The sequence below is a fragment of the Salvia miltiorrhiza genome, chromosome 1 (genome assembly GCF_028751815.1).
Source record: "Salvia miltiorrhiza cultivar Shanhuang (shh) chromosome 1, IMPLAD_Smil_shh, whole genome shotgun sequence".
NCBI lineage: Eukaryota > Viridiplantae > Streptophyta > Magnoliopsida > Lamiales > Lamiaceae > Salvia > Salvia miltiorrhiza.
Window position 1 is genome coordinate 25,321,319 of NC_080387.1, and position 15,387 is coordinate 25,336,705.

The 15,387-nt window shown below is 38.8% G+C and overlaps 1 protein-coding gene and 1 long non-coding RNA gene across 2 annotated transcripts; one reads left to right on the forward strand and one right to left on the reverse strand.

The window, feature by feature from the left end:
- Positions 1 to 2,338: 2,338 nt before the first annotated feature.
- LOC131006425 (uncharacterized) lies at positions 2,339 to 2,731 on the reverse strand. The gene is made up of 2 exons (XR_009095523.1): positions 2,643 to 2,731; positions 2,339 to 2,479 (listed from the first exon to the last, which is right to left on the reverse strand). It is a non-coding gene; the product is annotated as an uncharacterized LOC131006425 (long non-coding RNA).
- Positions 2,370 to 6,183, forward strand: LOC131006424 (uncharacterized). The gene is made up of 5 exons (XM_057933593.1): positions 2,370 to 2,601; positions 2,765 to 2,938; positions 3,303 to 3,372; positions 4,367 to 4,431; positions 4,610 to 6,183. The coding sequence occupies exons 1-5, from the start codon at positions 2,558 to 2,560 to the stop codon at positions 4,719 to 4,721; spliced, it is 465 nt and encodes a 154-aa protein (XP_057789576.1). The 5' UTR covers positions 2,370 to 2,557; the 3' UTR covers positions 4,722 to 6,183.
- The last annotated feature ends 9,204 nt before the right edge of the window (positions 6,184 to 15,387 follow it).

Below are 15,387 nucleotides of genomic sequence, written 5' to 3' on the forward strand. Positions count from 1 at the left end.
CTGTTGTTGAGCTTTTCCGCCAGGCTACATACGTCTACGAGCACTCAAAATTTTCACGTGCAATGTCGGCTATGGCTCAATTGAAGCCGGTGGCGTACTGAAAGTTGATGCGCATATGACCTGAGAAGTGGGCACGATCACAATGTCTGGTGACCCGTTATAGTTTTCTTACATCTAATGCTGCCGAAGCTTTGAATACCCGTTTGTTGTAGGCCAGACGCCTTCCTATATGCTCCATGCTGGAGGCAATCAAGATGGTTCTGGAGCAGTGGTTCAATGATAGACTTGCATATGTGCAAGAGAGCGAGGATCTTCTTACTCCAGAGGCAACACAGAAGATAAGTGCGGAGATTTTAAAGAGTCGTCATTACACTGCGAAGAGGACCTCCGAGAGAATATACATGGTTCGTGCTGGTGATCGTCGTTTCATGGTTGACCTTTAAGTGCAAAGCTGTGAATGCAATGAATTCAACCTGGACAGTATACCGTGTTCTCATGCGATCGTAGCCATTACGTATGCTAAATCTATTTTATTATAAAATTACAGTTATTAGATGCCTACTAAATATAATCATTCTTTTTGCAGTGAGGCGAACGAGCCAGTGGAAGATTACGTGGACGTTTACTACAAGCGGAGTTCACTAGTTCAAACATACTTCGGTTCAGTAAATCACTTGCCTCCCTAAGAGCATTGGGAAATTCCTTTTGAAATTGCAACTGATATTGTTTTGTCAAATCTTTCTCGGCGACAAGCTGGTCGACCAAGAGAATCTAGAATTCCTTCAACTGGTGAGAGGCTGACTCAGAGGACTACTACAACGGATGCATAAAGTAGTCGAAAAAAATGAAAACCTAAAAGGTGTGGTCTATGTGGCTCGCTTGGCCACACACGTAGAGTATGCAAGGGTACGGGATGGGAGCAATAGTTGAATTTCTTGTTATATTCGATGAGTACTGATGTTTTTTCATTGCAGTAATTGATGTGCTCAAGTTGGCATTGGATTCATTGTTTTCGATTAGATATCACTTGCATAATCTCTAGCAAATAACAAAAACAACAAATTTTTCAGTAGCCGCCAGAAATTCATTTTTTAGAAGCACTAGCCGCCCCAAAAAAACCCTGTGGCTAATCATTTTCTGGCGGCTACTTCGGTTTTAAGCATTTTTTTGATGTTTTAGAAGCTATTAGAGTGTTTGATTTGAAATATTTGAAGCAGAAAACACACGCCTTTAGTAATGGCCAACATTGACATATCATAACAACTATGAGTTGAAATTATGAATGAGACTTTGAAGAAGTGATCAATGTTTTATATAAAAGTTGAGTAAATAGCATAACATAACCTGAGATAGTTTGGTTATGCACTAAACTATAAAATAAGATGAAATATCCAATTAGCCGCCAGAAATTCATTACCCGCCGTCATTAGCCTCTGAGATTTTTACAAGCGGCTAGTGATTTACTGGCAGCTTATTGTATATTTCATCTTATTTCATAATTTTATGTAGGTTGCAATTGAAAATGAATAGAAATATACTTGAACAGATACTCCAACATCTAATCAAAACGTCGATGTGCATAATTATCATTAAAAAGTAGAAATACATAATCTATTACTCCGGGGGGATGCAAAACTCGTAGATGCTACTGCCTATCTTGCGCCTATAGTCGGCTCCGTGACCATTGCCCCACGCAATGCTCAGTGAGCTTGATATTAGACGTTCCACATACATGCACGCATAAACACCAGAGCTGCATTGATCTGGCTACTGAAACTGCTCATTCTCCTCGGCATAGCGGAATATCAATTTACGCCATGAGATGTTTTCCAACGGGTTCTGGACAATCTGTGTCCTTTCGAACCACTGAGACACCTCAAGTAGCCTACCCAAAAGGCACTGCAGCGGATGTAGAGCGATTATCACATCGTAGCGCTTCTACGCCAGGGTCTTGAACAACTATGAATCGAAGATGTTGTAGTAACCCGTCAGCAAATCCACTCGACATGTAATGAAACGTCCGAGCACAAATATAGGCACAATGACCTGCACACGCAAACACAATTGGTGAAGAAAAAATTAAAATGAAATACTCGAACATCAATATATAATACGATTAGCGATTCCTGGCCTCTCCTTAATTCACTCTCCTACGTGGCATATCTGAGAATTCAAGATTCAAAATCCCTACAATTCTAGAGCCTCTAGCTCAATTCTCTATCACTGACGTGGCAATATAATTCCACATCAGTTATTATTATTTTATATATATTATTTAATTAAGTTAAACATTGTAAAATCATATTGTCTTCTCTTCCTTTCTCTGCGTCGACCAACACCTCAATTTCCCTCTCCGCGACGATTCGACCCACCGGCCGATGCCACCTCCATTTTTCCCTCCCTCTGCCGGCGATTCGACTCACCGGCCGCAACCGCGATCTGCCACCTTTCGCCGCCCGCTAGAGATCTGCTCTTCCACCTTCTCCAATGCCGCCTCCATTTTCCCCTCCCTCCCCCGGCGATTCGACTCACCGGCCGCATTCCACCGCGATTCGCAATGATGAGATCTGCCCCTTCCACAGTTCCACCTTCTGATTCGAGGTCCGGCGAAGGGCGCGCCCGCTAGAGATCTGCTCTTCCACCTTCTCCGATGCCACCTCCATTTTCCCTTCCCTCCCCCGGCGATTCGACTCACCGGCTGCATTCCACCGCGATTCGCAGCGATGAGATCTGCCCCTTCCACATTTCTACCTTCTGATTCAAGGTCCGGCAAAGGGCGGCTCTTTGCGATTTTCGGCGCGAATCGCCACGCCCCTAGATCCCCAAATCCTCACCGCCTCTTTGCGATTTTCAGCGACCACGGCAGCCATGGCCGCCGATCTGCCCCTCCCACCACCAGAAAACCAGAAATTGATATGCCACCTCCCTTCCCCCTATGGTAAGTATTAAATGTTTGACTATTTTAAATATGGAATGATTATTATTTTAGATAGAACAAATTTTGGAAAGATGTTTAACAATGGAAACTTAAACCCTAGATTTTTATGTTAATTAATTTTCGCTTGCTGCAAATTATGTAAATATAGAATGGTTATAAACTTTAGAAAGAATTTTTTTTGGAAAGAATTTTATCAAAGGAAACTTAAACCCTAAATTTTCATCTATAAATTCATTAGTTTGAATAATTAACAATGCAGCAATCACAAGGTAACCTTCTTCTTCTTTTGTTGTCTTTCTTTTCTTTTGCATTAACGCGGCAATACCTTCTTATTTTTCTTCTTTTTCCAGATTTTTGGTTCTAGGTGCCTGGTCCAGAACCGCCGCTCGCCAGCCGCTGTGTTGCAGTCGCCCACTACTATTCTCACTTCAACTGTAAGTTCTCTGAATTCTCTCACCCCCATTTTCAGTTATGTCAACAGATTGTTTTCTGGTGTTTCCACTTCATATTCCCTTTTCTTTATGTTACTGAGTTGGATGGGTTCAAATCCTTTATTGGCTCTACTGTTATAGCTACTGAATTTATCGATATTTCTGTTGGAGATTAACTAATTAGGTGCATCAGTAAATGGGCATCTGTATGGTGTAAGCTAAAAACTTTCGCTGCATTAATCACCACAATTTTAATCTAATCCCTTATTTGTTGCATTTGTGTTTTGATCATAATTTATGAAATGACGGTGTAAGTTTTCGTTTTGTTGCAAATGATGCATCTGTGTGCTCTACATTTGGAGAGGAATATAATGAGACATTGTTTTGTTTTACCGCAATCCATGACATTTTAAACTCAAACAAGTTTGTCCAAAGCACAGCACCAACAAGGACTGTTGGCTCTTAATTGGGGGAAGGCAATTGATTCGTCATCGTTTGTATCAAAAAGTTTGAATTTTTTTAATTGTGGATAAGGTCGAATTGTGGATTTGGATGCGTAGATCTTGATATCAGTTGTGATTAGTTCTTCAGTTTGGATTTTCTGTTTTGATTAATTTTTCTGTGCTTTAAGGTGTATGATCGTTGTTTTAATAGTATAAGATTGTTGTCCAAATGAATGCAAGAATTAGTGTTAATTTTTGTTGGATTATTATTGTGGGTGTTTGATCAGATCTTGGATGTAGCATATGATTTGGATTTTGAGGTGATGTTATAGTGATGATGTGAATTTTGATTCTTTCAAGTTTCAACAGTTTCAGTTAGCATAACTATGCTCTACTCACTACTGATTTTCTTGATAGGTTGGACCATGGTCTGTACTTTAAATTTATGTTTTTCTTATTTATAGATGGTCTTCTTTAATTTCTTCATGCATCCCCCTTCCCCATCCAAACCAAGTGTGCAATTTATGTGGGGGACATTTTCCCAAAATTTGTAGGAAGAAGCAGGGGGCCTCAAATTTGTATGCATGTCCAATGATGGTGTTGATAAACACATGATCTGGTAATTACTTCTGCTACTATCTCTCTCTCTCTCAAACCTTATTATGTTTATGTTTGATGGAATTGAAAATTTGGTCTATGTTCCTTTAGGTTGTGGCATCTGCTAAACTCGAATTGTTGTGTGTTTTCTCACAAGGAAATCAGAGCTTGATTCAATAACCTTGTGTGTACTTTTACAGGCTGATAGGATTGAAAAACATCTTTGCCAGGCAACTTCCTAATATGCCGAGAGAATACATTGTACGTCTCCTAATGGACAGGCGTGCCCCTGGTTTTGAACCTTTTCTGTAAAGCTTATGTGCAATTATTCAATTAGCTTCTTTTTATGTTGCTGGGTTTGGTCATTTATTCCATTAGCGTAAGAACAAAGCTGTGTTGGTTAATGTTTAGTTGGTTATCTGCTTCTATCTCACAATAAATGAGAACGTATCAACAGTAGTTGGCAGTTAGAGATGATTGAATTTTTTTTGCATTAGATTGATTTATCAATCTGTTGGTTGGCATCTATGTTTATAAAAGTTCTGAGTTATACAATTAATTCATGTAGACTAAATTATACTACTAATGATTGTTTTTCTTTGATGCAGAAAGACAACTTTGCTAGGGTGATTTTAACATTCTCTAGAATCGCAAATGAGAATTTTTTAATTTAAGCTGTGTTTTTTTCTTTTGCTTTTTAATGTAGTTGATTATTACTTTGATTCCTCAATTATTCTATTATTCAATTAATATTTATCGCTATTTTACTAAATATTTGTGATTCAGTATATATTTTAAGTATATTGCAGTGTTCGATGAGTTATGGGCTGCTAAAAAAATAGTAAAATTTCAATTTATATCATGCATCTATCTCATAATTAGTCCTGCTAGAGAAAACATCATTTTTATAATTCTTCCAAGTTATTTTGGAAAAAAGAAACACAACAATAAGTGGGAAAGTGACAACTCCTCGAACACAATCAAAGATCAAGTGGGTCATCCTATTTAATTGGTGATAATAATAATAAGAATTATAGCTATAATAATTCGTGATATTATTATTAATTAGGATGTTTTGTTTTGGTATTATTATTAGCCATACATGATTATAATAAATCGAACATTTGTTATGTTTTCGCATTGCTCTATATTATTTTCACTTCTTTTTTAGTTTGTTATTATGTTGTTATTTAATATTCCTATCTTAAATTAGTATGAGTTATAAATCTCTCAAGCCTCGGCGGGTATCCGACGTAGTTGGTGGCAGGTATCCGACGAGTAACGGTTGACGGGTATTTGATGGGTAGTGGGTTGGTGGATACTCGACGGGTGGCGGATATCCACATGTCGTGGGTATGGGTAGCAAATAGTAGTGTACAAGAAGTTGAAATTTTCTCTAAAATTTGCCGTAGTTTCGTGGTGATTTATTTGTTGGATAGTTTATTACATTTTTTGAGTGGTTAATTGCATTTGTTGGGTGGTTGGTTGCATGATGTCTACGCCGAGAAGCAGCAGTGCCCCTATCTCTCAAGCCTCGGCGGGTATCCAACGGATAGTCGGTGGCGCGTATTCGACGGGTAACGGGTGACGAATATTCGACGGGTGGCGGGTATCCGCGGGTCACGGATATGGGTGGCAAATAGTAGTGTATGTCAAATAATTTTTTTAAAAATACATTTCGCAACGTAGACATATGTCATGTTAACACTTATTTTATTGAATAATATTCATCATTTATAAATATATTATGAAAGGGAGGTTCACTCTTTTTTTTTATATACTATAACATCAAATTTCCCGTCGAATTTCGATTTCTATTATAAAGTTTGACATCTCATATTAACACTTTTTTTGAGTGAAAAATCTCTAAAATTTATATATAAATATATTATGAAATGATTTTATGTTTTTTTTTTTCTTATAAATTATAATATCAAATGATTCCCGTCGAATTTCGACGGGTTACCCACTAGTATTTATAACATAGATATATATGTGTACCGTTGTGGCATGCATCCAATCGTTATGAGTCGAAGATATTTCATGGCCATACACCAGATACATCTTCTTGGCATGTGGTATCCACGAAGAAAAAGTAATGTCGGAGCTCACAAGCCGTGCTTCTTCCTTCGAGGGAAACATAGTGCGCGCAACTGCCATCAAGTCCTTGAGTTCATCATCCAAATATTTCTGTAGCAAATAAACATTACATTAATAGTATATTTGATTATAACTGCATAATATTTAATTAAATGCTTACGAAGAATTCTGTATCTAATATGACAGTGGTCCTGTGATCAACACCGTCTATCAAGTCAGCACGCGCGATCAACCTATGCCTCATCGTCATCATGTACATATCAACAGCCTGCACGTACTTAAATGTTAGTAATAAGTAAACACACATTACATAATAACAACTGCTTCAGAAATTAACCAACATTGGTAGTGAGGTCAGTCCTCGTGTTTTGCATCATGCTCCAAAACTTAAATGAGAGAGGGTGCCTGCTCTCTGCCACCAACACCGTCTGGTAGCATCCACGGCGGCCATCTTCCATCATACGCTCAAACCCGTCAACATACTGTTGCTCGACGGGTTTTGGCACGGCGTTGTGAACGTATGGTGATCGAAGTGCAGCCGACGGCAGCCGTTGTCGGTGGCTTTTACGTGGTTGTGCAATCTCTGGTGCACAAATACTTAGGGGAACAACAGCTACCGCCTCAGAAACTCCATATAATTCACTTAAAACAGCACAAGTTAAACAATGCTTGACAGGATGTAAATGACTTGTCAATTTAATGCAACGACAACATACCCCACTATATTGCTTCCAATACTCGTGCATTCCGGCCTGAGAATATCCAGCGTCTCTAAGGACCGGCATCGAAGAACGAGGCGGCTCAAGTGGGTATGCTGAACTAGTGCCCTGCTTAGCCCACGAGTAGCGTGGCCCACCATAAGAACTCGACTCACCGAATGACGGCAAGTGTTAGTGATCACTATTTTATTAGCAACAAAAATGACTGCAACTAACACAGGTAATTGTAGCAAGCAACAAGTAATCGAGTATCGTATCCACAGGGACTGAAAAACTGAAATCACTCTAGCTATCTCCTAAACAGACTATAACAGTATGCAGGTAAACGATTATGAAGAAGATTTAATTAACTTAAACTAAAGCGCAAATAGCAATAAATCTAAACACGTAGGAAATATCAAATAATAAAGACAACTGATCCTAGGGTAGTAAATTCATTAACTAAATCTATGCAATTAATCTATCAATCCTATGTACCAGTTTAATCCAGCTATGATGAGAGATCACTTAATTAATCAATTACTCTCGCTAGAGCAGCAACGATCGTAGATTAGTAAATTATCTATCTCCGTTAGGTCTCAAGAAAATCTACTAACTCCCAATAGCTCCTAAGAATAGCTCCCTATGATCCACCTATCTCCGCTAGGTCTCAAGGTTAAAATCATATCATACATTCCTGAATCCGCTAAACAGTTATCTCCGCTAGGTCTCAAACCGAATAGCTAAACATGCAAACTATTGGCCAAATAATTCACAAGAAATTAAGCACCAGGAATTATGAATCATAAACTGGAAGGCACAAAAGTATTAACAAATAAATCACATAAATTCAATCAACTATTTACAAACCCTAGAATCAGCTAAAAGAAACTAGCCAGACATGCTAAAATAAAACATAAACATAATTAATAAGAAAGCAATTGGAAGAACTGAATTAAATAAAACTCTGAATAAAAAAATTGTAGCGGCTTGAATCTTCAATCTTGTGGAAATCCAATCCAAGCTGTAAAAACTGGAAAGCAATAATAATCTAAAGCTATGAAACTGAGAAAATAAAGTTGGGAACTGAAAAAGGAACCCAAAATAGGTCAAAAGAAGACCTATTTATAGTGTCAGGGTAAAATACAGAGTTTGAGCTCGAAAATAACTTGGAAAATCATAAAAACGCGGAAGGAAACGGAAACACGCCTAAAAACGGCGACCCGTTCGGCGATCGCCGTCTGGGTCGCCGAAAAATGGCCAATTTCTTCATGGATTCGGCGACCGCCGAATTTTCCACCGGAGGCCAAAAATTGAAACAGGGAATTCGGCGACCTGGCCGGCGGTCGCCGTCTGGGTCGCCGAATTTTTACTGCTGCGCGCGACGTTTTTGTTTCAGCCATAACTTTCTCGTCCGAACTCCGATTTATGATCCGTTTGCGCTCACGAACTCGTATCGAGACGATCTACAACTTCTATTTCAGAACATTGTTCCAAATTCGAACTCAATAAATCTGCAAATTCCTTCAAAGTTCGAGTAAGAATCATGTTTCACAAGATAAAGCAGATTAAGCACAAAACAATCATCCAACACTCAATTTCCTATAAAATTAACATTATATGAATAATAAAAACCATGGAAATATGAGTGTTATCAACTCCCCCAAACTTAAGCCATTGTTCGTCCTCGAATAATGAGAAGAACACAATCAATAACACGAATGGGTAAGAAATCTAGCTCATCGATGCCTCCGAAAAATAAAGGATAATAGAATTCTCAAATCCTTAACAATTTAGCACAAAATTCACTAATAAACACAACCTATAGCAAAATCAACCTTGACATTCCAAACAATTGAATCTCACAAGGTATGTGTATCACTCAACTCTCAATTTGATGGAACGGGACGTGTATACTCTCATCGAATTCAATGCAATATAGATCACTTACCATAAGCTTGCCAATCGTCTACAATCTCCATCGCTAAAAGTGTGCCAAGACTAAGATCAAATAGGTCTTTATTTTTTTTGGGTTATAATGTAGGGACATTGGTTAAGGTAGGGAAATATAGGTTAAGTGACTTCAAATAGATCAAGAACACCAACCTTATAACTTCACAAATCAAGTATGGAATAAATTCCATCTTCCACCCAACTATGTCACCATAATCAACACATCTCAAGGGATTTAATCATCGCAAAACAGAACTAAACACTCTTTTATGCTCTCTATTTATTTCCAACACACGAAGTCGATTTTCAAACAAATATCTCAATATACACTCGACTTTATACTTTTTTTCTCTTTCTTTTTCTTTTCTTTTTTTTTCTTTTTTTTTTTTTTTTTTTTTCTTTTCTTTCCACAACTTTTCTAGAGCTTATAAGAGTAAATAGTAGCACAAAATCATCCCTTCTTTTTCACAACCCACCATGAATATTCACCACGCAAAGATTCCCATATACTACATCACCCCTATCATCCGGCTAAAGAATAAAAGCTAAATAGGCTCAAAGTGGATAACAAAGGATAATTTTTTTCAATAAGGACAGTGTTTGGGAAAATAATGTGGCTAACAAAAGATGGCCTAAAATCATCTCCTAATCCTGGGCACAACAGCAACCTCGACACAGAAACCATGGCAAGTTCTAGAAGATCACCACATGCATGACAAAACTCACAATAAAGAATAAACTGTGCATGAAAAACAGTTATGGCTCAAAATCTCACAGGTTTATTCAACGTCCAAAAGTCAAGGTTAAAATCACTCTAGAATTATGCAAATTAGTTCCAATTATGCTTAAATCATCAAAGAAAATCAAATTCAATTTTTTTTTTTCACAGAAATCATCATTGGCATCTCACCAGAAATCTAATGGAGTAATAACCAACTCAAAAACAAAACAAACACACACCACCAACCAAGCAGGATAAAACAATAAAGCTAACAAAAAGATAAAAGTGATACACATATCTACTCTCACCCCCCTCCCCCAAACTTATTACAGAAAATAAGTTTGGAGGGATGATGATATGTGTGTCACTACTCACAGAAAAACATGCTCCATGGTGGTGGTATGAACAAAGCGCGAGTTCCCTCATCTTCCAAGCTCAACACTGCACTAAACTCCCAAAAAAAACAACAAAACAAAAAGAAACAAAACGAAAGGAAAACAAAACAAAGAAAACGGTTGGGTTACCTCCCAACAAGTGCTTAATTTAACGTCTAGAGCTCGACGATACCTCAAAAACTCATGGAGGTCGGAAACAGCACTCTAACCATTGGAAAGCTTTTCTACTCTTGGGTGCCCTCTCCACCAAAACACTTCTCTTGGCTCGGACATCCTATTTATGATCCGTTTGCGCTCACGAACTCGTATCGAGACGATCTACAACTTCTATTTCAGAACATTGTTACAAGCTAAATAGGTGATTTTTGTTTCAGCCATAACTTTCTCGTCCGAACTCCGATTTATGATCCGTTTGCGCTCACGAACTCGTATCGAGACGATCTACAACTTCTATTTCAGAACATTGTTCCAAATTCGAACTCAATAAATCTGCAAATTCCTTCAAAGTTCGAGTAAGAATCATGTTTCACAAGATAAAGCAGATTAAGCACAAAACAATCATCCAACACTCAATTTCCTATAAAATTAACATTATATGAATAATAAAAACCATGGAAATATGAGTGTTATCAACTCCCCCAAACTTAAGCCATTGTTCGTCCTCGAATAATGAGAAGAACACAATCAATAACACGAATGGGTAAGAAATCTAGCTCATCGATGCCTCCGAAAAATAAAGGATAATAGAATTCTCAAATCCTTAACAATTTAGCACAAAATTCACTAATAAACACAACCTATAGCAAAATCAACCTTGACATTCCAAACAATTGAATCTCACAAGGTATGTGTATCACTCAACTCTCAATTTGATGGAACGGGACGTGTATACTCTCATCGAATTCAATGCAATATAGATCACTTACCATAAGCTTGCCAATCGTCTACAATCTCCATCGCTAAAAGTGTGCCAAGACTAAGATCAAATAGGTCTTTATTTTTTTTGGGTTATAATGTAGGGACATTGGTTAAGGTAGGGAAATATAGGTTAAGTGACTTCAAATAGATCAAGAACACCAACCTTATAACTTCACAAATCAAGTATGGAATAAATTCCATCTTCCACCCAACTATGTCACCATAATCAACACATCTCAAGGGATTTAATCATCGCAAAACAGAACTAAACACTCTTTTATGCTCTCTATTTATTTCCAACACACGAAGTCGATTTTCAAACAAATATCTCAATATACACTCGACTTTATACTTTTTTTCTCTTTCTTTTTCTTTTCTTTTTTTTTTCTTTTTTTTTTTTTTTTTTTTTCTTTTCTTTCCACAACTTTTCTAGAGCTTATAAGAGTAAATAGTAGCACAAAATCATCCCTTCTTTTTCACAACCCACCATGAATATTCACCACGCAAAGATTCCCATATACTACATCACCCCTATCATCCGGCTAAAGAATAAAAGCTAAATAGGCTCAAAGTGGATAACAAAGGATAATTTTTTTCAATAAGGACAGTGTTTGGGAAAATAATGTGGCTAACAAAAGATGGCCTAAAATCATCTCCTAATCCTGGGCACAACAGCAACCTCGACACAGAAACCATGGCAAGTTCTAGAAGATCACCACATGCATGACAAAACTCACAATAAAGAATAAACTGTGCATGAAAAACAGTTATGGCTCAAAATCTCACAGGTTTATTCAACGTCCAAAAGTCAAGGTTAAAATCACTCTAGAATTATGCAAATTAGTTCCAATTATGCTTAAATCATCAAAGAAAATCAAATTCAATTTTTTTTTCACAGAAATCATCATTGGCATCTCACCAGAAATCTAATGGAGTAATAACCAACTCAAAAACAAAACAAACACACACCACCAACCAAGCAGGATAAAACAATAAAGCTAACAAAAAGATAAAAGTGATACACATATCTACTCTCACCCCCCTCCCCCAAACTTATTACAGAAAATAAGTTTGGAGGGATGATGATATGTGTGTCACTACTCACAGAAAAACATGCTCCATGGTGGTGGTATGAACAAAGCGCGAGTTCCCTCATCTTCCAAGCTCAACACTGCACTAAACTCCCAAAAAAACAACAAAACAAAAAGAAACAAAACGAAAGGAAAACAAAACAAAGAAAACGGTTGGGTTACCTCCCAACAAGTGCTTAATTTAACGTCTAGAGCTCGACGATACCTCAAAAACTCATGGAGGTCGGAAACAGCACTCTAACCATTGGAAAGCTTTTCTACTCTTGGGTGCCCTCTCCACCAAAACACTTCTCTTGGCTCGGACATCCTCCACAAGCATTGCCCCCTTCTCATTCTTGTTCCGAAAAATCCGGAATTTCACTTTCTTCTTCTTGGGGGTATGGGTTTTCAAAGACCCCCCCATCATACTCCAAAAACAAACACATCTCAAAAGTCAGAACTTCTTTTGGTTTTGGCGTTTTTTTTCTTGGCTTCATACTTGGGCAGCTCATTCTTCTCAACCTCTTCATCCTCCGAATTTTCTAGAAAACTGTCAGCCAAATTTATCACTTCATTCTGGGGAACTTCCTTTGGTGGAGGTTTCTTGAAAATCACAGTTTCCCCATAGGCTCCCAATGTCATCGTCCCCCTTTGCATATCTAGCTTTGCTCCACATGTGGCAAGGAAAGGTCTTCCTAACAACATAGGCATCTTTGGATCCTCCGGAATATCCAACACTACAAAGTCGACTGGGAAGAAAAAATCACTCACTTTCACAAGCACATCTTCCGCTACTCCTAGAGTTTTAGAGCAAGACTTATCAATAAGCTGAATTGTCTTGTTAGTTGGCTTCAAATCCCCCAGTTGCAACTTCCTATACACTTTGAGAGGCATGACATTTATGCTTGCTCCGGTGTCACACATGACTTTCTCAAACAGTGACTTTCCAATCTTCACAGGAATATTGAAGCTGCCTGGATCTTCTCTCTTTGGAGCCAACTGATACTCCTTCACTGCGAGCACCTCCTCAAATTCATTGAATGCTTTCTTCTTTTCCATCACAGCCTTCACAATTTGTACCTCATTTGGCTTGTTTCTCAAGATCTCCACGGAAGGAATATTCACAGCCAACTTCTTAAATGTCTCCAAAAACTTCTCATCCATCTTCGGCTTTGCCAGGCTATTCGGGAAGGGCGCTACAGGCTTGTACTCCGGTCTAGGGAACGAAGGGGTAGGAACAGGCTCCTTAACAGCAGAAGAGCTCGAATCCTTCTTAGGGGGACGCGTCTGTTTCGCTGCAAGCTCCTCCAAATCATCATCGTCTTCCTCCACTACTTTGCCTTTTCCCTTGTCATTCTGCAGCTCTGGATGATCCCGCTGCTTTGGATGATTCCGCTGCTCTTCATCCTCAACTGAATTATCAACCACCCGGATGGAATGACATTGCTGATTTTGCTGAGGTTGTTGATATTGGCTCTTCGGATTGAACTGAGTGTTGCTAGGAAATTGGCCTGGCTTGTTCTGCGCAGCTGCTTGGTTGGCCATCTGACCGACTTGAGTCTCCAACATCTGCACTTGCTTGGAGAGTGCTGAAAAATTATTTCCAATATGACCCACTTGAGACTCCAAATTGGTCATCCTTGAACTAACAGTTGTCTCCATCCCAGTCATCTTCATTAACATCTGCTGCATCATATCCTCCATTGATACCTTCTTTGGCTCATTTATAACTCCTCCGCTAGACAAAGAAAATCCCGGTGGAGGTTGCAAAGCATTGTTGGGATTGTTATAGGCTAGATTTGGGTGTGGGCGCCCTCCTGGCTGATACTGCTGCTGAAACTGCTGCCCTCTGTTGTACATTCCTGGCTGTACCTTCTGAAAATTTTCATAGTTTTGGCCATTGACAAAATTTACATCTTCTATGCATATGGGATCTCTCACAGCTTGCTCCTGATTTCCAATGGTCAACGCATTAATCTTAGTAGTCAGCTCTGCCAGCTGCGTAGCAATCGCTGCTTGCTGTGTAACCATCACTGCCATAGGATCAGAGCTGGAAGCAGCTGCCACCCTTTTCAATTGTACTCTCTCTGATGGCCATTGAAAACTTGTAGCAGCCATACTCTCAATGATGCTCCACGCCTCGGAACTGCATTTCTGAAGCAGAGAACCACCTGCAGCTGTATCCATATGCATCCGTGTTCTCTCCCCACAGGCATTGTAGAACATGATCACAAGTGTGCTTTCATCAAATCCATGGCTCGGACACTTTCTGAGCTTTTCCTGATATCGCTCCCAAGTATCCGCCAGCTTTTCCCCCTCATACTGCTGAAACTGCACGATGTCCATCTTTAATTTCAGGGTCAGGCCAGGAGGATGGAACTTGCATAGGAAAGCTTGAGCTACATCTTCCCACGTAGTAGTTGCACTCAAATTCAATGTATGATACCATGACTTCGCTTTATCCCGCAGTGAGAAAGGGAAAAGACGAAGACGGATAATATCATCAGATACTCCATTCATCTTTACAGTGCTGCAAAGCTCCAGAAATTGCGCCAGATGCGCATTAGGATCCTCTATGGCGTGTCCTCCATACTGGTTCTGCTGGACCATCGTGATCAAACCAGTCTTCAGCTCAAAATTATTGACATTGACTCGTGGAGGTTCCTGGTAAATATACTGAGGAACGAACATCTCTGCAATCGAAGGCTGATTCTGAGCTTCTTTAGCAGCTTGAGCGTCCAACAGCTGTTGCAGCTGCTCCTGTAGAGCACGAATTTGTTCATCAGTAGCCATCGTATCCAGTGCCTGAAAAAAAAAAAAAAAAAAAAAAAAAAAAAAAAAAAAAAAAAAAGAGAATTAGAAAAAAAATAAAAAAATAAAAATAAAAGCCTGAAGTACTACTAAGTCCTATCGAAGATATTAAAGAAACTTCTAATCAGTCCCCGGCAACGGCGCCAAAAAGTTGATCACTATTTTATTAGCAACAAAAATGACTGCAACTAACACAGGTAATTGTAGCAAGCAACAAGTAATCGAGTATCGTATCCACAGGGACTGAAAAACTGAAATCACTCTAGCTATCTCCTAAACAGACTATAACAGTATGCAGGTAAACGATTATGA

What these genes read in the sequence shown, in the direction of transcription:
- LOC131006424 (XM_057933593.1), top strand. Translation starts at nt 2,558, where the DNA reads ATGATGAGATCTGCCCCTTCCACAGTTCCACCTTCTGATTCGAG. An exon ending in CCACCTCCCTTCCCCCTATG is followed by an intron (nt 2,939 to 3,302) that starts GTAAGTATTAAA and finishes TTTTGGTTCTAG; the next exon opens with GTGCCTGGTCCAGAACCGCC. An exon ending in CTACTATTCTCACTTCAACT is followed by an intron (nt 3,373 to 4,366) that starts GTAAGTTCTCTG and finishes CAAAATTTGTAG; the next exon opens with GAAGAAGCAGGGGGCCTCAA.